The following is a 24,094-nucleotide window of genomic DNA, read 5'->3' as shown; positions in this document are numbered from 1 at the left end:
TTGATCTGTATGTTTTCCCCTTTACCACAATCTTGGTTCCATTTGCTCCTTGCCAGTATGCAGAAGTGTGGTTGATTTTTGTATGTTGACTCTCTATCCTACTCTACTGATTTATCAGTTCTAGGAATTTTGTTTTCAAATTCCTTGTGGTTTTCTACATGATCAAGCATGTTGCCTGCAAATAGGGACAGGTTTATTCTTTTCCAAACTGTATCTCTTTCATTTCTTTTTCTTACCTTATTACACTAGCTAGGACTTCCAGGACAGTGTTCAATAGAGGGTTTACCTAACATTGCTTGATTTTTCAATATTTAATGAGCCTTGCATTCCTGGGAAGTAAAGCCCACTTGGTTTAAGGTATTCTTGTTACATGTTGCTGGATTTGATTTGCTGGTTATCTTGTGGAGGATTTCATGTTGTGGAGGTCTGCATATTGGTCTGTAATTTTGGGGGGTGTTTGACTACTTGGCTGACTTTACTCTGGTGCTGTCTTTGGTTTGGTGTCAAGGTAATGCTGGTCTCATAAAGTGAGTTGGAAAGTCACAGTCGATTGACTAACACAGGTTGGAACGGTGTGGGTCCACTTACACGTGGGTTTTTTTTACTAAACACCTACCAAATACTACACGATCCAAGATTGGTTGAATCTGTGAATGTAGCACCTTGGGTATCAAGGGGCGATGGTACAGTTACAGGTGGATCCTCAGCTGTGCCGGAATCAGTGCCCTCGCCCCACGGGCATCAGTCGGGTCAGCTGTATTCCCTCTTCTGGGAAGAGATTGTGTGGATTTATTGATCTCTCTCTGAAGAACTGCTTTTGGTTTCATGGCATGTTTTCCTTTGTTTTCTGTTTAATTTTATCAATTTCTATTTTATCTTTTATGTCTTCTGCTTGCTTTGGATTTATTTTGCTCTTTTTCTGGACTCTTCCAGTAGAAGCAAGGGATTTGAGACCTTTTTTTCATTTTACTATTAACATTTAATGTAGTAAGTTGCGTTTTTCATTCAAAATATTTTCTGATTTTCCTTGAGACTTTCCCTTTGACCCAAGGATTACTTATTTAAAAAAAAATACTATTTAATTTCCAAGGGTTGGAGGGTTTTTTTAACCTTTCTGTTACTGATTTCCGGTGTAATCTGTTTTGGTCAGAGAACATGCTTTGGAGGGTTTCAGCTCCTTCCTCTGCGTCGCTTCGTCTGCAGAGCCAGTGTGTGGTCTGTCCTGGTCAGTGGGCCACGTGCACCTGAAAGCGTGTGCTTCACTTCTGCCAGGGGGCTTGTTCTCTGAACGCCACACGCGCTTGGTTCCTTTCTTCTGCACTGTTGCTGATTCTTCTGCTGCTTCTATTCCTTCGTGAGAAGTATTCATTGACGTCTTCGGCTGTAATTACGGATTTGTCTGTTTCTCTTTTCGTTTCTGTCCATTTTTGCTTTGTCCGTTTCATAGTTCTCTTGTTAGTACATTTAGAATTAGTACATCTTCTTGGTGAATTGGCCTTCTGTGTCATGCTGTAATGTCATTCTTTATTCCTTTGTCTGAAAGCTACTCCAGCTTTCTCTTGATTAGTAGTTGCGTGCTGCTGCTTTTTTCCATCTTTATACATACCTGCATCCCTGTAGTTAACAGCAGTTTCTTCTGGAAAGCACGGTTGCTGCTGCTGCTGCTGCTAAGTCACTTCAGTCGTGTCCGACTCTGTGCAACCCCATAGACGGCAGCCCACCAGGCTCCCCCGTCCCTGGGATTCTCCAGGCAAGAACACTGGCATGGGTTGCCATTTCCTTCTCCAATGCAGGAAAGTAAAAAATGAAAGTGAAGTCGCTCAGTCGTGTCCGACTCCTAGCGACCCCATGGACTGCAGCCCACCAGGCCCCTCCATCTGGGATTTTCCAGGCAAGAGTACTGCAGTGGGGTGCCATTGCCTTAGGTGGTTTTAAAATCTGTTCTGAAATTTGTTGTCTTTTTGTTCATCGTTGGTCGTTAAGTCACGTCCAGCTCTTCTGTGACTCTGTGGACTGTAGCCCGACACGCTCCTTCGTGCAGATCTCCCAGGCAAGAATACTGGAGTGGGCTGCCATTTCCTCCTCCCTCTTGTCTTTTAATTGGTATGTTTGGGCCACTTAGGTTTAATAGAATTGTTCAAGTCTGGATGGAGGTGCGCCGCTTCGTTCAGTGTCTGTGTTTGTTCCACTAGTTCTTAACGATTTCCTCTTTCTGCTTTCCTTTTGGTAATCTGAACGGTTTTCAGTCTTCTCTTTTATTTATTGTATTTTTTACTGTATATCTTCTTTTTGTATAGTTTCTGGAATGTTCTTGGAGTTACAATGTACATGCATTTCACCGCCTCCTTAGAATCAGTGTTTGGCCATGTAAAGTGGAGTGTAGGGGCCTCTGTGCTCTGCAGGCCCGTCACCCTCTCCTGGGCCTGTCCTCAAGTTGTCCAGTGTGCCACACGTCCATTGACTGAACACCCTCCCGCAGCGCTCCCTGCTTCACTCCCTGTCATCAGACACGCTTTCAGGAGCTGCAGAGGAGTAGGACTGGGCTCACTCAGGCGGTTACCACTGTTCTTTCTCCATTTCTTATGTCCCGGGTTCCTTTCTGTTAGCATTTCCTTTCTGTTTGTTTGGCTTTTTTTGTTTAAAGCAAATTCCCCTGGTTTTTCTTCACCTGAGAGTCTCTGTATTTCCCACTCATTTCTTAAGGATATTTTTCCTGAGCATGGACTTCTCAGGCCACAGTGTTTCTTTTCAGCATCGTCTCTGACTGCCCTCGGGAGTGTCTTTGTCGTTCAGGAGTATGATTATGGGTTTCTGGATTACAGGCATAGATTTCTTTGTTTCATTTTAAGTTTATAGAGCTTTCTGAACGCGTAGTTTTGTGTCTTTCAGCAGGTTTCAGAAGTTTCCAGGCATTATTTCTTACATACACACATATATTTTATGTATATATATATATATATATATTTTTTTTTTTTTTTAATACCACACTCTGTCTCTGGGACTCCAATGTTATACCTTTTGGTCTCTATTATATAGGGGCTTCCCTGATGGCTCAGTGGTAAATAACCCACCTGCCAATGCAGGAAATGTGGGTTCGATCCCTGGTTTGGGAAGATCCCCTGGAGGAGGAAATTGTAACCCACTCCAGTATTCTTGCCTGGGAAACCCCATGGACAGAGGAGCTTGGCAGGCTACAGGCCATGGGGTCGCAAAAGAGTTGGACACGACTTAGTGACCAAACAACTAGTCTGTAGGCCCTGAGGCGCCATCCCCTCTCCCCTCCATTCTCTGCTCTCGCTGCTGTTCAGGTTGGATCGTTTCTGAGGATCACATGCACACATCATGTCCTCTCTCACCTCCATCCTGCTGTTGAGTCCAGCTAGTGATCCCAGGGACGGGGGAGCCTGGTGGGCTGCCGTCTATGGGGTCGCACAGAGTTGGACACGACTGAAGCGACTTAGCAGCAGCAGCAGCAGCAGTGAAGTTTTAAATTTTGATGATTGTATTTTTCTATTCCAAAATGTGCATTCCGTTATTTTTATACTCTTCTTTTTGCTGAGACGTTCCCGTTACTTCCGGAGTGTTCTCCCTTACTGTATGGGGCGCATTTATAACAGTCTTCTTCAGGTGATCCTAGCGTCTAAGGATGACTTGGCACTGGCATCTGGCGGTTGTCCTTTCTCCTGTAAATCCAGGTTTTCCTTATTCTCTGTTTGCTCAGTGACTCTAGATTGTACCTTGTATTTTTTCATTATCTGATTCTTTGTCTTGTTTATAGACTCTGTGGAGCATGTAGATGTTTTCATCTTAGAAGGCATTAACCCAGTCGGGTTCAAGTCTCAAGTTCCACACAGCCTCCCTGGGTCTGGGGTCCCCTTTGATAGCCTGTCCTGGGCATGTGCTGCCCCTTGGCCAGACTGGGCCTCGGCAGTGGTCCCCCCGCAGTTCCACCACCAAAGCCTGGTGAGCTGCTTGGGGTCAGGCCTGCCCTGCGTAGCCGGGCTGAGACCCCTGCTCCCCGTGGAGCCCCTGGGCCGTCCCGCATCTTGGGCCTCCTCTCTTTGGTCCTCCTGCCAGAGGGCTGCGGTGTGGGTTACTACACTGCCCTGTGTGGCTGCGAGACCGGAGGACAGGGGGAAAAGGCAGTGGGGGTGGGGGTTCCCCTGCCCTCTGCCCCACGCCCGCTCCTCCAGCTTTAGATGAAGCTCAGCGCCCTTTGGATCACAGGCCCCGGGGTAGCTGGCGGTGGGAGCAAGAGAATGGGGGAAAGAGAAAAATCTGAAATTTCCTCTCCTCTTTTGTAAGCATCAGAAGACCCCCTTCTGCATCTGGAGCCAGAACCCAAGTGTCAGGGGTGGGGTGGGTGGGCAGGCTGTGTGCACAGCTGGCTTGGTGTCCTCACTCCAGCGTCCTCCCCGTCCTGCCCACTGTCCTCCTCCTCCTCAGCCTCCTGGAGCCACTTGATGTGTCTGCGGGGGTTCCAAGCCCATCCATGGGAGGGAAGGGGTGTGGACTCGCCCGTCTGCCCCAGGGTGGGAGGCACGGGTCACAGCTGCTCAGCCCGCCCCCAAGAGCAGGTGTGGGCCGTGGGCCGACGGGACTTGTGTTGGGCTTTTCAGGAAACCCCGACCAAAGAGCTGGGCCACGGCGGGGGAGCTGCACGCAGCCCCGAGCGGAGCAGCCCCGCGCCAGCAGCGGGCTCCCCGCACCTGAGCCGGGGCCTGAACTCCGAGAGCTCCACCGATGAAGAAGGTACTGCACTCGGGGGCAGGCTCAGAAGGCAGTGAAAGATCCATGGGGTGTGAACTGTTCTTGAGGATGACCCCACATACCGCTTTCAGGGACCCCCCTGACCTGGGCGGGGGGCAAGCCTGCGCGTGTGCACAGGGTGGTCTGTGGGCCCCGCCCTGTGCTCTGCTCCTCGGTGAGAGAGGAGGGTGAGTCCTGGCTTACTTCCAGGTGGAGGCTTCGAGTGGGACGACGACTTCTCCCCAGACCCTTTCCTGTCAAGGACGACGAGTCACCTCCTCAGCTCCAAGCCGGCCCTTCAGACCTCCAAGTACTTTTCCCCGCCGCCGCCCCGCAGCGCGGAGCCCAGCTGGCCGCACGCAGCCCCCTACTCCAGGTTCTCCATCACCCCCGCCAGCATCGCCAGCTTCTCGCTCACGCACCTCACGGACTCGGACATGGAGCAGGGAGGTGAGGAGGCCGAGGTGCTGGGGCGGGGGCGCGGCTGAGGGGCTGTCCCGGCGTCCCGGAGAGCGTCATGCAGATCCCTCTGAAGGGCTCACAGCCCGGTGCTCTGGGGCCTGTTCTCTGCTTCCTACTGTCTCCGCCCCGCTGGGCTGGGGGACTAGGGCTGCTCCCCGCTTTCTTCTCCCTTTTCCCTTCTTGCTGTCAGCTCCTGTCTCCCCTCCCGGGTACCCCCCCAAGGGAAGGGCTCTGAAGAACACTTGGCCATGATGTTGGCCTTGAGCCCAAATCCACTGGGGCCCTGCCCCGGGAATGTTGATTTTACCTGGTCTTCGCATGACACCAGGAGGCCTGGGGCGGGGCAGGAGGAATGGGCGGGGCCCTTGGGGTGGTCGCTGGGCATATGGAGCCGTTTTTCCCCCACAACTAGATCGGAAGATACCGGTTAGTAGGTACACTTTCTGATGTGGCGTCTGCAGATCAAACAATAACTCTGAAACATAAAGACCGCTTGTTTGTCCCCGGCCTCGCTGTGCTGATTAGATAGCGGCCGTCACCCCCGCTCTGCCGGGGCAGATGTGCGGGCCCGAGCTCTGACACGGAGCCGCGTGTGAGTGCGCACACGTGTCAGCCGGAGTGCCTGCAGGTGCCGCAGGCGGCCAGGCAGGTGGCTGAGGGCCGCCCTTCTGGCTTCAGTTCCTCTTTCTACAGTGAAGATCAGACACCGTCCATGCTATTTTTACCTTTGATGATCCGTTTTAAAACCCAGCTTTGCTTGCTCTCCTTCTAGGAAGCAGCGAAGACGGAGAGAAAGACTAGGCGATGCCTAGGCCCCGCGGACCCAGGCTGTTCCAGCAGCGGTGTCCCGGGCCGGGACGAGGCTGTGGGCGCCTGGCCAGTTCTCCTGTACCAGCTGCCGCCCAGGTCTCCCCTGCCCACCGAAAGGGCTGGCGTGGGGGCTGTGGGCTCCAGGTGGCTTCCGGTTCCCACGTGGAGTGTCCTCCGCATACACACCTGTGTGTCCCGTTTGTGTGCAGGGCCCCGCGGACCACAAGGGGAATTGGCACCAGTGAGCCATATTTATTGTTTTTAAAGAAATCACAAATTGCTTTCTGTAATTGCACTGTGGATAAATGTCCTAAGAGTCCCTGATACTGTACAGAATCTTAAATTATTCAAGGAAAATAAGGCAGGTCAAGCTGGTGCTACCCACTAGTTTGATTTTTTTTTTCTTCTGTTTTAGTTTGTTTGCTCTGCATGGTACTTGTAAAGCTTAAGTATTTTGAGTGTTATGTTGTCTTTAGAAGTTGTTGGAATTGTACATATGGTACTCTTTCGTAAATGATAAATGATTCCGAATGTTAGTATTTTATGTTCTTATAGGAAATATTTTTGATGAGTCGAAAAAGACTGCTCTGTTTCGTTGACTGAATGAAACACATCTCTGTCTGTTCTCTGTGAGGTGGTCTGTCCCTGTTGTAGATGAGGCTTCTCCGAGGAGCTGACGGGCCTTGCAGCCCCTCTGTGTGATTCTCCCGCTCGCCCCTCCCCCGACTTTCAGAAAGCCCTCTTGGTACAAATCAATGGGTGGTTCCCAGAGCCGGCTGCAGTTGGCACGTCCAGCCCCCTCCCAGCTGGGGCCCGAGTCCCCTGTGCTGGGTTTAAGCAGCACAGGTGGCAGTGGCCTGGGGCCCCTGTGGTCACGCCTGCCTTCAGGCGCAAAGAAGCTGCTCCGCGAAGGGCTCTGGGAGCCAAGGCCTGTCTGGGCTCCTCCTGTCTGTGCACTCGAGGTGTTGAGATGCTCACAGCCCCCAGAGCCAGTCCGGATCACGTCTCGCCCGGGTGAGGCTGGTGTCTGGAACCATGGGTACTCACTACACCCCTTGACTGTGAGGGGGGACACGGACACCGGGGAGTCGCCACAGGCAGCCCGTCCTCCCTGTCGGGGCCTGGGGCGGCCCGAGTGGCCGTCACCCGCACTGACCCCTCCCTTCTGTGTTAAGCCCCCAGTTCTCCCCTTGCTATGAGAGGACCGAGCCCGTCCAGTGCAGTGTCGTGGTGTTGGCTGGAGCCCGGCGTCCATGGTGGAAAGCGGCCCTCACCCTGCGGTCCCTGAGTTCTGCTTTGCCCACAGCGGTGCAGCCGGTGCGGAGGGAGGCTGGCATGTGGACGGGGAGCCCCAGAGCATGGGTCCCGCATGCCGGCTGCTCCCCCGGGGTCTCCCGTGCTGACGTGCTTCTCTGGTGTTAGCAGGACGCCGGGCCGACCCTCCAGGCCTCAGGCTGATGCAGGTGTGTTCGCTGGCGAGAGTTTCCGTAATACATCGTGACCTTCGTTATCAAGTCGGGCTTGCTCCCTTTTTACACTAGCAATAACTTTCCAGAGCAGGCCAACTCCAGGTGGCGGGAGCGCCCCTCCCCTCCCCCGTGTGAGCCCGGCACACTGCCAAGCTGGACCCGGGGACACGTGTGTCGAAAAGACAGCTAACAGGGCATTAGGAGGTAATTTTGCCAAAACTGTTGTAACTCTCAATTTCTTGCTATGGAGACTTCCTGTGTGTTCTGAGTTTTTACATCTACCAATCTTGGTTGAAAGAAAAATGAGATGCAAGTACACTAGTTTCGTGGTTTTTTTTTTTTTTTAAATTATAGGTTTAAGGAGTTCAGCTCTAATGACTAAAATCAAGCAGATCCATAGTATATATAGTCTTATACAGTCAGCCCAGGGTAAATTTATTGATTCTCTGGGGCTGTACATTTTTCAGTACGATTAAGGAGATTTTAACAACATAATTCCCATTTTAATTTAAGGTCTGTATCACTCATAAATTGCCAAAAACATTTTATACAAGGGGGTGGGTGCAGGGGTTGGAATAGTAGGTCTTAGTGTGGTGTTGCATGGTTGGGAAGATTTTATATTTATAATAAACACGTGAATTAACATGTTCTTTTGAAAAATCTCAAGCAATACACAGGAAATGATGTACAGGAAATTATGTAGATTAAAAATTTCAGCCCATTTTTGAGATGTCAGCACATGCTTTGTTGTTTGATTCAGTTTCGTTTTACTCAATTGGTTACCAGTAGTGGGTTTCTAAACCACTCCTGTTCTCAGTTACGCAGTGAAATAACATCGGTGGAATTCTCTAGATGATGTCGGTGAGGTTCATCATACCTGGTTCACAGCGGTATTTCCTGGCCTCCTTTGGGATCTGTCGTTCTTTGGGAGAGTTCACGTATCTTAAATCCCACGATAATCTATCCTTCACCTCCTCCCTAGCTAGGTGTTAACTTGTGTTACCCAGCGACTCAGTCACAAGCCAGAAAGAGAAGGGTAGGAAAAGTGCTCCCCCCAGATCCTCCTGAAACTTGGGCTGTACGTCTGGGTGAGAAGCCATTCATCTTAAGGCTGAAGAAGCTCCAGGAAGCTGAATGGAGAACAGAACCCATCTGTTCTATTTTTAAATGTGCAGGCGATTGTTTCTATGGAAATGGATTTATCTCAGAAAAGTCTTTTTCTCTGTCTTGCTGCCATAAAACGCCTTTCAAAACCTCTTCCTTTTATCACCACCTCCCATGGGGTGTCTGTGGGGTTAATGACTTACTGCATGTTTGTCCTGAGGGCCCCGGGGCAAGGGAGGCAGCTCCGGGTTTTCTAAAAGTTCCACGAGTGAACCGAGTATGAGGCTGCAGATGGGGGCTTCGTCACCAGGGGCTTCAGAGCATTAGCCTTCTGAGAAGTAGCCTTAAGGCACGAGTGGGTGTAGGCAGTTACTTCCGATTTAAAACCTCAGAAACACTGTTCCTAAGTGGTAAGGGTGTGGGGGCGGGTTTGGCTCAAGTTTTGGCTCTCAAAAAGGAAAGCTGTCTTTAGTTACATAAGTGAGTTCTCAAAAGATGTGTTGACAGTATTGAATCACCAACAACCTGTTACGTGAATGGCTGGAACACGGTTAAGTTCAGGTTGGCACAGGCACAGACGGATGGCAATCACAGACCGCTGTGAGTAGCCACTGCCTCATCCCAGCTGCCAACGCCCCGCAGGGCTGTCCCACCTCCGAGGATTCACTGTTGTGTTTAGACTCGGTTGTAAGAGGTTCACGGCAATATAACAAGTTAATGAACTTTGAGTTTAAATTGTGTACATTTTTAAATTGTAAGATTTTTACTGTATATTGATGCATAGTGTGATTCAAATAAATTGCTTGTAATTTAAAAACTATTTAATATTCAAAATAAATATAGTTATATATTTATAAACTCTGTCGCTGCACTGATTCTGTGTTCCACTGTGTGAGGCCCGAGGTGGGTGGCCTGGCCCTGCCCCAGAGGATGCTGGAAGCCTGAAGCCCTGGGTCCCTTGCTGCCCTAGTCCCTAGAGATGGGATGCCCTCTGCTGTGCCATACCTAAACCCAGCCCCTTCCACCCTCCCGAGAGCAAGGATTTGTATAGTCACCGGGGGGCTGGTGGGTAGTGTTTGCATTGCTATAAAGTGTGTCTGTAATTCAAGGTGTTTGCACTTACGGATGAACTTCAGAAGCATTTTAATTTCGGAGATCCAGCCTCTATGGAGCTCTAATAAGCCCAGCGGCTAATCAGCTCAAAACCAGCCTTTCTGTGCCCTGAGTGGCCCCTCCTTAATGTCCTGGTCCCAGCTGCCACCAGCCAGGAAGTCAGCCTCCTTGTACCAAAACAGGGGTCTGGCCCCCTGTTGGTTCAGGTTACACCAACTGCGGAGTGGCCCTGGGCAGGTAGATGGAAGAGACCTGTGAACCCCCATTTGGAGAGCCCAAGGGGGGCAGCAAGGGACCCTGTCCCCGAGGTGCGGAGACAGCGCCGACCCTGGGCCTGCAGGGCCCGAGTCCGGGAGGGGGTGGTAGCCCATGGTGTGTGCCACCGTGGGGTACCACCTGCCCTCCGGCTGCCTCCCTTCAGCCCCAGGAACCCCTGAGCGGTTGCTGCCGTTAACACCGTTTAGTGCTGCCAAAGGTGAGGAAGCTGAGGCCAAGGGCGATTAAGCAGAGCAGGTAGGTGGCAGCCAGTTTTGAGCTCAAGCGGCCGCGCCCCGGAGACCTCCGAAGGAAGACCGCTGATCAGTTGTTGCCCGGTGATCCGCCCACCGGCGGCGGAGCAGGTGCCTCCGGCAGCCTCCGCCCCCTCGCACCTGGGCCGGCGCCGCGGGCTTGGCGGGCGGGCCCGCAGCCCGGGGTGCCGCAGGGGTCCTTCCAAAACGTGGGGTGAGGGTGCGGGGGCGTCCGGGCTGCTGTTCTATCAGGGTGGCGGCCGCGGCCAGTTGGGGACCCTAGCATTACTGCCAAACGGCTGCTCCACGAGTTTGACTTTGGCTCACAACCCCACGGCCGGGTGCTCCCCCTCCGGACCGGCGGGTTCGCGGCGAGGCCTCGGTGCTCCCATCCGACCCGCGGGCCGGGCTGCGGGGGCCAAAGCTCCTCCGGGCCCGGCCGGACCACCGGTTCTCCGCCCGCAGGTGCGCCCCCGCCCCCGCAGCCGGGCGGGACGCACGGACTCCGGCCCCGCCCCGCGCCCGCCCCGCGGGCTCATTTACATGCGGCCGCCGCCCCGCCCGGGTCGCCTAAAGCGACGTGTCCTTGTCCCCCGTGGGCAGCCCCAGCGCCTGCGGCCGCGGATCCCCAGGTAACGGGGGGTGGGGGTGCGGGTGGGGCGGCGGGGAGAGGACCCTGGGGCAGGACCCGGGGTGGCAACTGGAGGGGAAAACCTGGGTCGGGGGTTCGGGTCTGCAGCCCCCCCACCCCCCGGGGCCGCGGCCGTCCATCCCCGTGGTGGGCCTGGGGACTGCTGCGGGCTCTGGCCACCTCTGACCTCCTGACAGCCGCCTCAGGTCCACAGCCATTCTGGCACCAGTGTCCCTGTGTGTGTGACGTCTTGGGGGCAGGACGGCGAGCGTGGTGGGGCCGAGCTGCTGCCTGGCCATCCGGGCAAGCAGGAGGCAGCGTAGCCTCTGGCGGAGGGGCCGCACCTCTGGGTGGTCTCAGCAGAGTGTCAACCGGCCACCTAAGCTCAGTAGGCCCTCAGGCGGCAATGAGGGTCACGGGGCCAGAGAAAGGCCCAGGGGCAAAGCGTATCACCCACCAGATCAGGAAAACGCCTGAGGGGTCGACGTGAGGTCTAGCGGGGCCCCGGGGGTGGGGGTGGGGTCATCTCAGCGCCGCGAGGTGAATGGGAAGGACTCAGGGGTCACTGTGCAATGAGTGGTCGGTCAGCTGCCACTGGGGACAGCTGCCCTGAATGTCCCCTGGCCTGCTGAGTGACTGCGGGGTGGCCTGTGTTCTGGATTTCAGCTCCAAAGGCCTGCTCCCTCTGAGAGCCACCACCTGCAGGACAACCAGTCTGGAGCCATGAAGACCAAGAGCCGGCCACCCCGGCGCCGGGCACCTCCACAAGACCCAGAAGCCACCCCAGGGGAGCGGACGCCCGACAGGCCACCGCCGGGCTCAGGAGGGCCGGACGCGACCAAGGCTCTCCGGAGCCGGACGGCGCGGGCGCAGGGGGCACGGGCGGAGGGCGGGCGCCGGCGGCCAGGGCCGGGGGGCCGGCGGGAAAGCAGCGTCCAGCGGCGGCTGGAGAGCAACGAGCGGGAGCGACAGCGCATGCACAAGCTGAACAACGCCTTCCAGGCGCTGCGCGAGGTCATCCCACACGTGCGTGCTGATAAGAAGCTCTCCAAGATCGAGACCCTCACACTGGCCAAGAACTACATCAAGTCGCTGACCGCCACCATCCTGACCATGTCCAGCGGCCGCCTCCCTGGCCTGGACGGGCCGGGTCCCAAGCTCTACCAGCACTATCAGCAGCAGCAGCAGGCTGCCGGGGGCACGCTTGTGGCCGCCGAGGCCCCGCCCGAGGGCCACCTGCAGAAATACTCCACCCAGATCCACAGCTTCCGCGAGGGCTCCTAGCGCACTGCCGGGGCCTGGGCCCTCCGTGCCCCGGGCTTGGGGTCCCGGATGCTTAGAGCCTCCCTGGACCCGCGCCGGCCCCCCAGGACAAGGCCGGGTGAATCGTGGTCTGGTCCAGGCCGCCGCTCTGGACAGCTCGAGGCCCAAAGCTCCTCCAGGTCCCAGGACCTGCTTTTTCATCGAGTAGGCAGGAGCGGGCCGGCCTTGGTCACTGAATTCTCATCACTCCCACTCTCTCCCCAGGCGAGGGGAAATTCCATGTACAGGGTTGCTTGGGTAAGTTCCCCTGTTACTGCTGAGACCCGGGCCCAGGGAGGAGGATTCCCCCGACCCACACCGCAGCCTCCACATTCTGGGTAAACTGAGGCGCAGAGCAAACACAGCGCAAGACCTAGAGGGGAGTAGGGCTGAGCGGAGGTGCTCAGAGCCTCCAGTTCAGCATCTGTCAGGTGGAAGCCCTTCAGATTTCTTCCTGCTGATTCTAAAGGGAGCTTGTCCAGCTAGAGGGCCGGGGGTCTCTGCTCCCTCCTCCCGGGTGGGGGCTCCTGACTGTGGAAAGTCTGCGGCCAGCGGCGGGGTGTTGAGGGCTCTGGAGACAGGACCGGGTGGGAGAGCAGAGACAGAGGCTGCTCAGGCCTGGTTTCCCTGGAGCGGTCGCGGGTCTACCCCTGCAGGTGGAGGGTCTGTCCCCCGCCTCCCTCAGGGTCCCCCCAGGTCTGCCGCTTGTTGTCGAATCTGTGGTCCTGTCCGTGGCAGACAGGGGTCTGGGCAGACGGTGGTCTGACAGACTTCAGGATGTTCCTGGGTCCTGGCTGCTCTCGGGGGCCCGTGTGGGGCCGCGGGGGCTCCCGTCCCCCACCGGGTGCTCCTCAAAGGTGGGCCTGGGTGGCCTGGCAGGTCTCCGCCGCCTCAGGCCACACTTCCTCCTGTGGCATTCCCACCCCACCGGCCTTGATGGGCTGGGTGACTCTGCTCTCAGCCCTGGCAGCTCGTCTCCCCTGTCCAGTTGCCCAGGGCCAGCCTGGGGAGGGGACGGGGCGGCCCTCAGGCGGGCGCCCCAGCCACAGGGGCTACAGAAAGGCTGGAGCGGGCCTAGAGCCCCCGGGGGCCAGGCCCCTTGTGGGCACTGTGGGTAGAGGCTGAGCCCGGCCGGCGGGCGGAGGGGGGTGGTGGTCACAGCCCAGGACCCCTCCCCGATGGACGGGATAAGCCTCCCAGCCCTGACTGTCTGGACCCCAGCCGCTTCACGTCCTGCCTGTCTTGGCATCAGCCCTGGCTGCATCAAGGGCAGCAGGTGGTGCCCCTGGAAACAGCCATTAGGGGCTTCAGTTCCAACTTTCCAGGTCATCCACCAGCCGGACACCCGCCCCCCGCCGGCCACCGCCAGGCCCCAGGGCCAGGCCCTCTGGAAGGCCCGCCCGGGGAGGCCTGGTCCGGTCCCAGCCCCTCGCCCCAGCCTACCTTCAGCACGGGTGAGGACGGACCCCAGGTGCACCTGGCTTGTCCCCCAGGGGAGGCCACTCAGGAAGGTCAGTGGTTGGTGTCCACCAGTGGGCGCTGACGTCGAGGGCGACTCCAAGCTGGGGACAGATGGGGCCCCTGTGCCCCTGCTGTGGGCGGCGGGGCCGCCTGGAACACGGGACGGGAAGACACACAAGCCTGGAGGCTCTTTTCTGGCTGAGGAGGCCAAGTCAGGCTCAGCTGGTCCCTGAACTTGGTGAATGAGCCAAAGACTGAGCCAAAAGCACGGAGTGGGGGTGGCCCAGCAGAGGCTCCATCCAGGAGGTCATGCCTGGTGACCGGGGGTCTGTGGGTCACCACCTTGCAGGACAAGAGCCTTTGTGACTCTGTCCCAAACTGGCATCTGCTTCCCAGAGGGTCTCCAGGGCCCTGTCGTCTCCTCTGAGGCCGGAGTGCACCTGCCTGCCCTGTGCCCATGTCACGAAGGGGCCCGGAAGGTCCCGGTTCAGATTCGGACTGTTGAATATGGGGAGGGGGCTGGCTGAGCCTGCTGCCGGGTCTGCTCCGTCGACCCTCGACTTAGACTCCCAGCCCAGGCTGAACCTGTGAGGACGCCCGGCCTGGCCTTCCCAGGCTGTGTGTTTCCTGAAGTCGGAGACTCCCGCGTCCTGAGCCCGGGGCCGGCACCTGGGGCCACAGACTCGCAGGCAGACTAGACCTGCGTGAGCTCGGGGGCGCAGGGAATCCGGAACTGCGGCTTGCCTGTGGGGAAAACCTACCTGGAACTGCACGGCCAGTGCCCCCGCTGTAATTATGGTGGAAATGTTTCTTAAATGAGCCCAGTTTGCTTTCATGTTTCTTAATGGCCTCTTCAGATACTAATGAAACCAAAATAAAAGGTCCCATGGGGTGATTGGTGCTTTTGCCCCATGCTCGAGTGGGTGGGGAGCTGTTTTAATCATAGTGGTAGCAGTAAAGAAAAAAAATTATCATGTCCTTGACATTCTGGCATTAAGTTTTTATTGAATAAAGCATCCAAGGAATCAAGATGGTTCAGTGATGCTGAGCTGGGGCGGAATGGGCGCCCTGGAGAACCAGCAATTCACAGCAGAGCAACAGGGCCACCGTAGAAGCAGCCGTAATGCCCACTTAGAGAGACTTGACAACTTGAGTGTAAACAGATAAGAGGGCGCCGACCCTTCACGAGCTTTCCCCGTGCTGCCCCCCAACTCCCGCCTCCTGGGCCCACTTTGAGGCGACCCAGCAGTGGCTGCCAGCTGTCCTCCAGTGCCCCCTGGGGAGGGGATCCCAAGGGACACCTCCTCAGAGTCAGCTTCTGGGCAGCAAACACGAGGCAAACAGCGCACAGCTGAGCCCTCCCGGCGGGCCTCCCGGGGCGGCCAGCGGAGTCGGCTCGTCAGGGTCTCAAAATGAGCAGAGATGGGACATGGGTTCGGACGAATCAAATCACCTGGTTGTGGGAGGCCGACTTGAGGCTTCAAGTGCACCGTTTTTCTGGTAAAAAGCAGCTGTACACTGGGAGTGGGGTCTCTTGTGGGTGGGGTGGGGGGGTGCCTCCCTAGGACTGGGCTCAGGCCTGCCGCCTCCAGGCTCCTCTCGCGGGCCAGTGGTCTCTACCCACCCCACCCCCTGCAACAGGATCTGCCGAGAGAGGAGCCCCCCTGGCCCCCAACCACGCCTGGGAAAGGGTTGACTGAGGGCCGGGGATGCTGACCTTGCAACTGAACAGCAGGCCGGCGGTCCTCCGTCCACCCTGTGAAGACGACACCCCTCCCCAGCATTTATTTCCAACCCCTTCCTTAACTTAGGAAATGAAGTCCTATTTGCGAGCCCTGTTCTGAGAACTGACCGGGCCCAGGCAAAACCGTCCTGAGCCCCGGTGCCGTTTTTCCTGGGGGAGGAGGAGAGTCCCGATGCCATCTGGGGCCATCCAGGGTCGAGGGGGCTCCCTGGGTCCTCTTCCCTGGGGCAGTGTTCCTGGAAGGCTCCAGGCTCCCGCGGCGAAAGGCAGGAGGCAGAGGGGCAGGGGGCAGGCAGTTGAGGCCAAGGCAAGGGGGCCCCCCACCCCACGTTCTCCCCACGGCCGGGGACACGCAGCATCCACAGAGCTTCACATTTCTGGGCCATTTCAGAGCCTCTGAGACGGCCGTGACCTCAGGCCAAGTTCTCTGCATGGACTCTAGAGTCTGGGCCTGGTGACGCCACCCCCCAGATCCACGTTTCGGGGTGTTCTGCGTGAGCACGGCTCCAACAGAAGTTTCACATCAACGTTGGTCTTTGGTGCCCAGTGCCACGGCTGCTCCCAGTGAGGGGAGGCGGCCTCAGCAGCAGACGGGGCCGGGGGTCTGCCACGGGCCACCGGCCACGCTCGGGGGCTGCCCATTCTGCTTGCTGGCTGGCTTCTGGGATGAACTCCTGGGGGCCCTGGTGGCACTGGCCCGGATGGAGAGGTGATCCCAGCCCCCCTGGGAGAAGAGAACAGAGTCACCCAGGGCCACGAGGAGGTCAAAGGGCAGAGACCTTCCCTCCAGGTCGGACCCTTGAGGGGCTCTGCCCAGGGCCCACCCCCACCTGAACCCTGGGTGCCTGGAGACCCCAGCCAGCACAGCCGCCCGATGCCTGCTCACCCCGATGCCGTAATCCCAGCCCTGCCCCTTGGGCTCCAGGGACTGCACGCCCGTGCGGCGACACACGGTTCCGCGGCTCAGGCTGTGGCTCCCCTGGACTTTGTCAGCGATGACCCAGACCTGGAACAGAGACCTGCTGAAGCCCACTCCCTCCCCCTCCTCGCGGCACAGGGTCCATGGGGACAGCAGCAGGGGTGGGGGGGACCAGAACAGGAACCAGACCCCCCCTAGTCCCCGCCCCCAGGGGGAGCATCCACCCTCCATCCCTGTGTCCCCAGACCTGGTCCAGGGGCCCCACAGACACGTGGCGCACGTTGTTGGACACGTGCTCCCAGCTGTCGCCCTGCGGGTGGCTGGGCGTGACCCCCTGGCGGTACCACAGGTTCCCTAGGAGAGAAACGCAGTGGCGTGAGACCCCAAGCGTCTGGACCCCCCTGCAGGGTCTGCGAGGCCGGGAGGTCTGACCGAGAGACGGGCAGGCAGGGTCTCTCTCTCTATCGGCCTGTAGCCTGGGCCAGCCCTGCCCTCCCAGGCCTGCCTGTGCCCCGCTACATCACTCTCGTGCTGGGCCCAGCTGGCACCCTCGTCCTCTGTCCACGCATGAGAACCTGAGGACAAGGAGTTCTTTAAATGACACAGTGACTCAGGCTGGAATAAGAGCCTTGGGATCCAGCTCCTTGCTTTGCTCATGACAGGCCAGGAAAGGGCGCGGGCAGAGCCACTCGGAGTTGGCCTGGGTAAGGGGCAGGGATGGCCCAGGCCAGGCAGGTGACCTCCGAGTCCCAGGCCTGGGTGGCACCATCTAGAAGATGCTCCTGGGCCATGGCGCCGCGCTCTCTGCCCGAGACGCAGGCAGACCTGAGCACCTGGGGAGGGGCTGGTGCTCCCCACCCTGCATGACTCCGGGGAGGGCCTGCAGGGAGGCCAAGCTCAGACTGGCAGCTCTCACGGGGCTCATGAAGGTCTCATGCTGGGGCTTTGGTGGGTAAGGGTCTGATCTCATCTCATTGGGGTGCTCAGGGAACCCCCTCCCCGGGTGACCCCTGGGAATCAGAAGCCACTTGCCGTTTTCGTCCAAGGCGAACACCGAGGTGTGCCCCACGGACACCTGCTTCAACCTCTGTTTGGGAGGAGGTGGGATGTGGTACCAGCAGTCGCCTGCGGTGGGAGATGGGTTGGGATGGGACCTGGAAGCACCACACCTGTCACCCAGGTGCTCCTGGCACACCTGGCCTCCTTTGCAGCTCGCGGGGTCGAGCGGGTGCAGCCAACCTCTGTCCCCAGACCGGGTGGACCACACGAGTGACAGGGCCCGGCGGGAGCTGACCTGGGTCCTGCTGTCCCTTCAATGCCCTGGTCTGCCCGGGGCCCTCCCGAGGCTGCGGCGGCTTCTGATGGGCTGCTAGCCCTAACAGGGAGGGGAAGGTACCCGGCCAGGCATGCGGTGGAAATCCAGCCATAGGCTGCTGTGCGAACCCACTGCTCCAGGTGGAGGGCACGGATAAGCCAGTCACCACCCACCCAGCAATCCCTGTGCCGGACACTGTCCAGATGTCCAGCCAAGAACAAGCCTGCATGACCTTTGCTCCTGGAGAGCAGTCGAGGTCGACACTGTGGATGGGCCGGGGGGGCGCCCAGGCAGGTCCCCTGAGGGGCGGGAGGCCGAGGGTGGTGAAGGACAACCCCGTCACGGGGTGACCACCCCTGGGTCATCCCAGCAGAGGGGGTGTGGACTCTGGGGGTAGCCCAGCCTGGCCCCATGCCGGGTAAACGCTCGTTGATTAAACGGAGCCCCGTCCACCGGCTTCCTCTGGAAGCGGAAGTAGCCGTAGCCGCCCCCTGGCGCTCGACCCAACATGGCGGCGGCGGCGGCGGCGGGCGCAGGGCGACCGCCTGAGGCGAGGGTTCTCACCGTTGGGCCTGGAGGGGGACACGGAGCTGCGGTAGAAGGCGGAGCCGTCCCTCGCCACGGCCCACACCTGGTAGCAGGCGCCGATGGAGACGGAGGTGAAGGGCTGGTCGGTGCCCACGTGCATCCAGCAGAAGCCCTGAGGCGAAGGAGGGATGCTCAGGGCTGCTCCGTCCTGCCTGTCGCCCGCCCGGCCCCAGGGCGGACGGCTCGTCACGCCAACCTCGACCTCAGCTCCAAGTGCCCGCTGGCCTTAGACCACCTCGGGCCACTTCCGGACCCAGGGACCCTCCTGGGCAGGCCCGGGGAGGCCAAAGCCCAGCCCTACCCCCACGGCGGAGGTGTGTCTCGGTAAGAATCCGCTGGACCCCTGAAGGGGGGGCTGGCGGGCCGGGCAGATCCTGGTTTCCCCCACCGGGTGCCCACCTCGGGGTTGAGCTCGGACACACCCAGACGGCACAGCACGTCCCCCTTGTCACTGATGGCCCAGAGCGCGATGTTCAACCCGCTCCCGTGGGCGCCTGGGCTCTCGGGGATGATGGACACATCTCTGAGGGCCACGGAGGTCACCTCCAGCCAGGGCCCAGTGGTCACCAGCTTGCACTTTCTGAGCGGCAGAGAGAGCAAAGCCCCTGTCACCCTGGTGGTGCTGGGAGCCCCAGGGCCACCTGCTCTGGACAGAAGGGGCAGCTAGACCCCTGACCCTGGGAGGACCCACCCTCCTGTGCTGTCTGCCCTGCCCTGGCACCACTCCAAGCCAGCCCCCCCCAACCCCCCAGGATCCTGCAGGGCCCTGCCAATGACATTTCTCTTATTTGTTCTTGAAAACAAACCCTTCAGAAACAGCCCTGGGAGCCCGGGGGCACTTCCTGGGCTGACATTTATTTTGATCCTGTTTTCTCCTCCCCAGTTGTAAATTCCCCTTTTCTTCCACAGGGACTGAGGCCGAGCAGGGAGGGGCGTGGCCACACCCCCCAGTTACCTGCCTTCTCACCTGGCCCAGCACCTTCTCCTGACGAAATCCTTCATGGTTTTGTACTTGTGGTACGAGCTGCAAGAGGAAGAAGCTGAAGTCAGCACCATTCTGTGGAATTTTCTAGAAAGCAACGCTGCACACTCATTCCTTCTCCCGGGGCCTCAGTGTGAGCTAAGCAGGGGCAGCAGGTAACAGGACACCATCCTCCTGCTTCAGGGGCCTCCAGCCCCACCCAGGCCTCCCTCGGGAGGGGGTCTCCCTGGGGTCAGGGTCTCCCTGGGGCTGGGACCTCACTGAGGCCACGACGTGGCAGCTACCTGGAGGTGGGTGGTGGTTTCTAGCTAAGGGGCCTCTGAGCCTCTGAGCCCTCCCCATCCCAGGCCTCATATCACTCTTCTGGGAGCCGTCAAGTTCAGGGCTTGAGGTCAAAGGGAAGGCTCAGATCAGGATAAACCTCCTCCCCGCCGGACTTCATCTGCTCAGAAGCCTCAGCTCAGGCTCTGGCTCGGTCTTTCTCGGCTCCATCCTCCATCTGAACGCGACTCGTGTATCGTGAAGGGCCTGCGCCACTGGGCAGGGTGGAGGGGCTTCGCCCGACTTCGCCAGGCCTGACACTCGGGGCCCCAGCCCCCCTGAGGGCCCCTGCCCACAGAGAGAGAGAGATGCTCACGCAGGGAAGTCACTGGCGTACTGCCACCCCTCCGGGTCCGTGCCGCCAGGGACGCTGAAATCCACGAACCAGTCAGAAACCTGGAGGAACAGGCGGGTCGGTGTGGGCAGACCCTCTACTGCAACCTCTGCCCCACCCCCAGCCCGGAGCTCACCCAGGTCCACTGCAGGGACGGGGGCTTCGTGCTGGCCTTGGTGCACTCCTGCAGGCCCGTGGCGTCACTCCACATGTACCGGTCGGTGGGCAGACCCCTGCACGGGACACCAGGGGTGAGGTGATGCCAGAGAGAGGGGAACACAGCACCGCCACCGCCCGCCGCCCAGGTGCCTGCATCTCCTGTGGGGAGGGGTGGGGCGGGCAGAAACAGAAGGAGCTCCAGACACCAGCCAGCCAGCCCACCAGCCTGGGGCCTGTGGACCCCACCCCCCTTCTCTTGCGTCGTGTGTGGTCGCGTCCTGCGGGCGTGACCTTATTTGGAAAGGGGGTCTCTCCAGAAGGCCTGGCTGAGATGAGACAGTTGCTGAGTGGGCTCTACTCCACTATGACAGCATCCTTACGAAAGAGGAGACTTGGACCCAAGCTTCCCAAATCAGGAAGCTGATGTGAAGACCAGGAGAAGGCCATGTAATGACTAAGTGATGCCGCCACCAGCCAAGGGAACGCCTGAGGCCCCTGGAGCCAGGAGGGAGACTGGAACAGATCCTCTCCACAGCCCTCACGGGGAAGAGACCTGCTGACACCTGACTCAGACTCCGAGGCCTCTGGAACCTAGAGGATGGATGTCTGCTGTTTAAGCTATTAGCCCGTGGGGTTCTGTTACAGCAACACTGCCTGACTGACACTCCCAGCACTCACAGTGCCGGATGGTCTCCCCAGGTGGCTCTGACCCTGGGGAGCCCAAGGACCAAGGTGCGAGTGAGCAAGAAGGGCAGAGGCAGGCAGATCAGCACCTGTGTGGACCCTACACACAGCTGAGGCAGAGGTTTCCAGAACACATGCAGGCATTGCGTATAAGCTGCCTTAGAAGAGCTCAAACCCTGATATCCTGAGATGAACAGAGAGACACAAATATTTACATGTGAGGAAACCCTTTAAACTGTCCGTATGAAAGGTCACAAACGGTCCACCCATCCACGACTGAAGAGAGGTTAGATAAGCCTGTCCACCCTCCGGGATTGAGTTGGGAGGCTGTCACCCACCATCTCTACGTGCCTGACTGTCCCCCTTGCCGCCCCCACTACCAGCAAACGCAGGCATACAGGGACAAGTAGAAGAACACTGCAAGTGGCTGCTATCTGGTTAGTGGGATTAGAGTTTTTATTCTTCATGTTACTTCGTAGTTCTTTTCATCAATTTGAAAAAACAAGGAAATTTAAAAAGTTTGTGCCAGTTATCCTAGTATCAAAAATATGAACCATATAAAAATATAAAAATACCATTTTTAAGATATCAAGACCCTCATCTCGTAGAAAATCACAAAATGTTATTAAAAAGAAATTAAAAGATCTACATAGGACTTCCTTGGTGGTCCAGTGGTTAAGAATCCTCCTGCCAATGCGGAGGACAGGGCTTTGATCCCTGCTGTGGGAAGATTCCCCATGCCATGGGGCAGCTGAATCCACTTAACCACAACTAATTTACTAGAACAACTCACAGAACTCAGGAAAGCTCTCTACTTAGGAGGGAACGCTCGTAGTTTTATTATACCAGGACCAGTGGAAAGAAGAAACCCACAGGGCAAAGTCTTCCCCGGAGGCTCCCCAACGCTGAACTTAGATAAGACTGCTCTGGCCGCTGGAACTCAACGCAACGGCTTTAAGGGCTGAGAAATACCGCAACTTGTTTACTTTCTAAAACAAGCAAAAGAACGTGTCCCAGTAAGAGTGTGAGAAACATGTTTCTATGCTGAGAGAGCAGGAACTAAGAAGAGGCATGCGATCTAGCTTTTCTAGAGTGTCTCCACTTCTGTCCCAGACACAGTGCCACTGACTCTCTTGTCCCAAAGCCTCATGTCTGGAGAGTTAAAATAATTTTTGGTGGAGGCTACACTGTCCTCAGTAGCTTCCATTAAGCAGAACTTTTTTAAAAAGTCAAAGAGCACCAGATGGGATGGGGAGGGGGTGGCCATGTTCTGTCTCTTGACCCTGGTAGTGATTATGTTGGGGTTTGATTTCTGATAAGTCAGTAATACACAGGCTTCCCAGATGGCACTGGTGGTAAAGAACCCGCCTGCCAGTGCACGAGTAGGAGGTGTGAGTTCAGTGCCTGGGTCAGGAAGATCCTCTGGAGGAGGGCACGCAACCTACTCCAGTATTCTTGCCTGGAGAATCCCATGGACAGAGGCGCCTGGCGGGCCACAGTCCATGGGGTTGCAGAGTCGGACACGACTGAAGCGACTTAGCACGGTGAAGCACGCACACGGTGATAGATGTGGCCGTGTCTATGTATGTCTACATGGACTTCGATAGACACATCTCACCGCATGTATGTATATGCACATTTCATGAGCTTGATATATGTTATGCTCTCCATAACTGAGTTTTTAAAATATGTGTTATACTTAAAGATTCATGGAAAAATCCTGCAGCCAGTCAGATCCAGTTAGTTCCACGCTGGGGGCTGGACGCCAGCTCTCCCACTGCTCGGGACGCGGCTGTCCGACTGGGCCCTGCTTCCGCAGGCGCCCGCGTAGCCTACCTGCTGCTGTAGCCTGTGACGGGGTTCCAGCGCTGGTTCTCGTAGATGTGGACGCACTTCACGTCCCACTGTGTGAAGACGTTGCTGGTGCTGCTGGCCAGGCCTGGGGGGAGAGGAGGTGGTCACACCTAAGCCACACCGGCTGCCCTCCCGGCCAGGTGAGAGTAGGCAAGCGGGCAGCCCGGGAGGGCTTGGTGGGCTGGCTGGCTGGGGTTTCTCTCTTCCTGGGGGCAGGAGAACCTGCCACTCTTCTGCCGCAGCCTCCCAGCCTCTTCCCCCTTCGATCTCACTTACCTGGCACCCGGCAGGTGTGAGGGCCCCCCCAATGCCTTACTAACAGAGGTGCCTTGGACCCCTCACGTGACCCCCACAAACCCCATGTTCTCATCTGTAAGACGGAGACAGAGGGAATTCCTGCCTCACAAGCAGGGATGCCGTTAAGCCCGTGTAGACGTGTGTTCAGCGGTCTCAGTGGACCACAGTTCCAAAGGGCTAGCCACCCTCACTGTGCGGCGTGTGGGCCAGGGCGTGAAGTGTCCCGTTTCAGGCTTTGCTGCTGCCTCCGTTTATCCCTGCCTCTGGCACACAGGGAGCCCACGGGGGTTCAGCAAGCTGTCACCCCCTAAGGCACAGCCCCCACTAGAGAGGGACTGGAATTAAGCCTGGGAATCGAGAGACCGTGGTTCCGGCAGCTGTCCTCCTGAAACCTGCACGGTCTCCGGCTCAGCCGTGGGTGCCCAGGAAGGCTCCTTGGAGGCCAGGCCTTTGTGGGCTCGCACCGTGTGCTTTGGCCCCGGGACGTGGAGGTTGGCAGAGGTGAAGGTCACCCATCAGCCAAGCGTCAGCACGGGGGCAGAGAAGCCAGCCAGGGATTAGAGCGGGGTGGGCCTGGGGGAGAGGGGCCCGCCTTCACCTTGGAAGCAGCCTCCGCCGTAGCCGCCTGTGTAGACCCAGGCCGTGTGGTCGTAGCCGATGCCCCACACCACGCCCCGGCTATTGGCTTCCACCACCCGCAGGTGGCCGCCTATCTGCCGCCAGAACCTGCAGCGTGAGGAGAGGGGGACACGTCCAGCAGGCCTCTCCATCCTCGTCCCCTCCCTCCGCGGCCCGCCACGGCTCCCGTTTGACTCAGCTTTGGTCTCCAGTGACGGACGCGACTGAGAACGAGGGAACCTGCTCGGCTTCCCCAGGGGGATTAACCAGCTAAGGGGGCCCAGAGCGGGAGCAGGAGCCGGTCAGGCCTGCGGTGGGCAGGGCCTTCAGGAGTCCCTGTCCGTGGAGCTGTGTGGGTAACGGGGACGGTTGTGGGGAGCTGAGGTCGGCACCCTGAGTTCCCACGCCCCGGGTCGGGGCAGGTCATGGCAGAGCAGAGTGAGCCACCGCATGGGCCGGCATGGTCTCCCAGATGTGGGGGGTGTGGCCACCTAGGTCGCCTCCTGAGGGCGGAGGCCCTGCACTGTCAGCAGGGGGGCTCGTCTGGGCCCCGGGCACACAGGGCCACCAGGAGCGGACAAGCAGAGGGCGAGCGGACATGCCCTCTCCCTCCTGTGTGGGGCCCCGGCCTCACCCATGTGCCCCCAGTCCTCGTGCGTTCTGGGTGAC

At 58.1% G+C, this 24,094-nt stretch overlaps 3 protein-coding genes across 4 annotated transcripts in view; 2 read left to right on the top strand and 1 right to left on the bottom strand.

Annotated features, from left to right (window-relative positions):
• Window positions 1-9,452, top strand: part of LMTK2 (lemur tyrosine kinase 2) — a 75,590-nt gene extending 66,138 nt beyond the window's left edge. Inside the window, 3 exon segments of the mRNA XM_070362765.1 lie at window positions 4,620-4,752; window positions 4,960-5,199; window positions 5,984-9,452. Of these exon segments, the coding sequence (XP_070218866.1) occupies window positions 4,620-4,752; window positions 4,960-5,199; window positions 5,984-6,012 (402 nt within the window). The 3' untranslated portion in view covers window positions 6,013-9,452.
• Window positions 9,453-10,462: 1,010 nt separating this feature from the next.
• On the top strand, window positions 10,463-14,408 carry BHLHA15 (basic helix-loop-helix family member a15). Its single transcript, XM_070362305.1, has 2 exons — window positions 10,463-10,848; window positions 11,514-14,408. Exon 2 carries the CDS (start codon window positions 11,571-11,573, stop codon window positions 12,129-12,131), a length of 561 nt encoding a protein of 186 aa, XP_070218406.1. The 5' UTR covers window positions 10,463-10,848; window positions 11,514-11,570; the 3' UTR covers window positions 12,132-14,408.
• Window positions 14,409-14,604: 196 nt separating this feature from the next.
• Window positions 14,605-24,094, bottom strand: part of TECPR1 (tectonin beta-propeller repeat containing 1) — a 28,270-nt gene continuing 18,780 nt past the window's right edge. The window contains exons 15-25 of one of the 2 annotated variants that reach the window (XM_070362302.1): window positions 23,406-23,533; window positions 22,493-22,595; window positions 19,950-20,046; window positions 19,796-19,875; window positions 19,144-19,200; window positions 18,576-18,756; window positions 18,153-18,288; window positions 17,306-17,398; window positions 16,521-16,627; window positions 16,241-16,360; window positions 14,605-16,078 (exon numbers count right to left, since the gene is read on the bottom strand). In XM_070362302.1, coding sequence (XP_070218403.1) covers window positions 15,935-16,078; window positions 16,241-16,360; window positions 16,521-16,627; window positions 17,306-17,398; window positions 18,153-18,288; window positions 18,576-18,756; window positions 19,144-19,200; window positions 19,796-19,875; window positions 19,950-20,046; window positions 22,493-22,595; window positions 23,406-23,533 — 1,246 coding nt within the window. In that variant the 3' untranslated portion in view covers window positions 14,605-15,934. Of the gene's footprint in view, window positions 16,079-16,240; window positions 16,361-16,520; window positions 16,628-17,305; window positions 17,399-18,152; window positions 18,289-18,575; window positions 18,757-19,143; window positions 19,201-19,795; window positions 19,876-19,949; window positions 20,047-22,492; window positions 22,596-23,405; window positions 23,534-24,094 lie in introns of those variants that run through there. The other variant, XM_070362303.1, reaches the window with a different exon arrangement.

Source organism: Bos mutus, chromosome 25 (assembly GCF_027580195.1).
Source record: "Bos mutus isolate GX-2022 chromosome 25, NWIPB_WYAK_1.1, whole genome shotgun sequence".
NCBI classification, from domain to species: Eukaryota; Metazoa; Chordata; class Mammalia; order Artiodactyla; family Bovidae; genus Bos; species Bos mutus.
The sequence above is the reverse complement of the archived record's forward strand: the minus strand, read 5'-3'. Positions and strand labels throughout refer to the sequence as shown.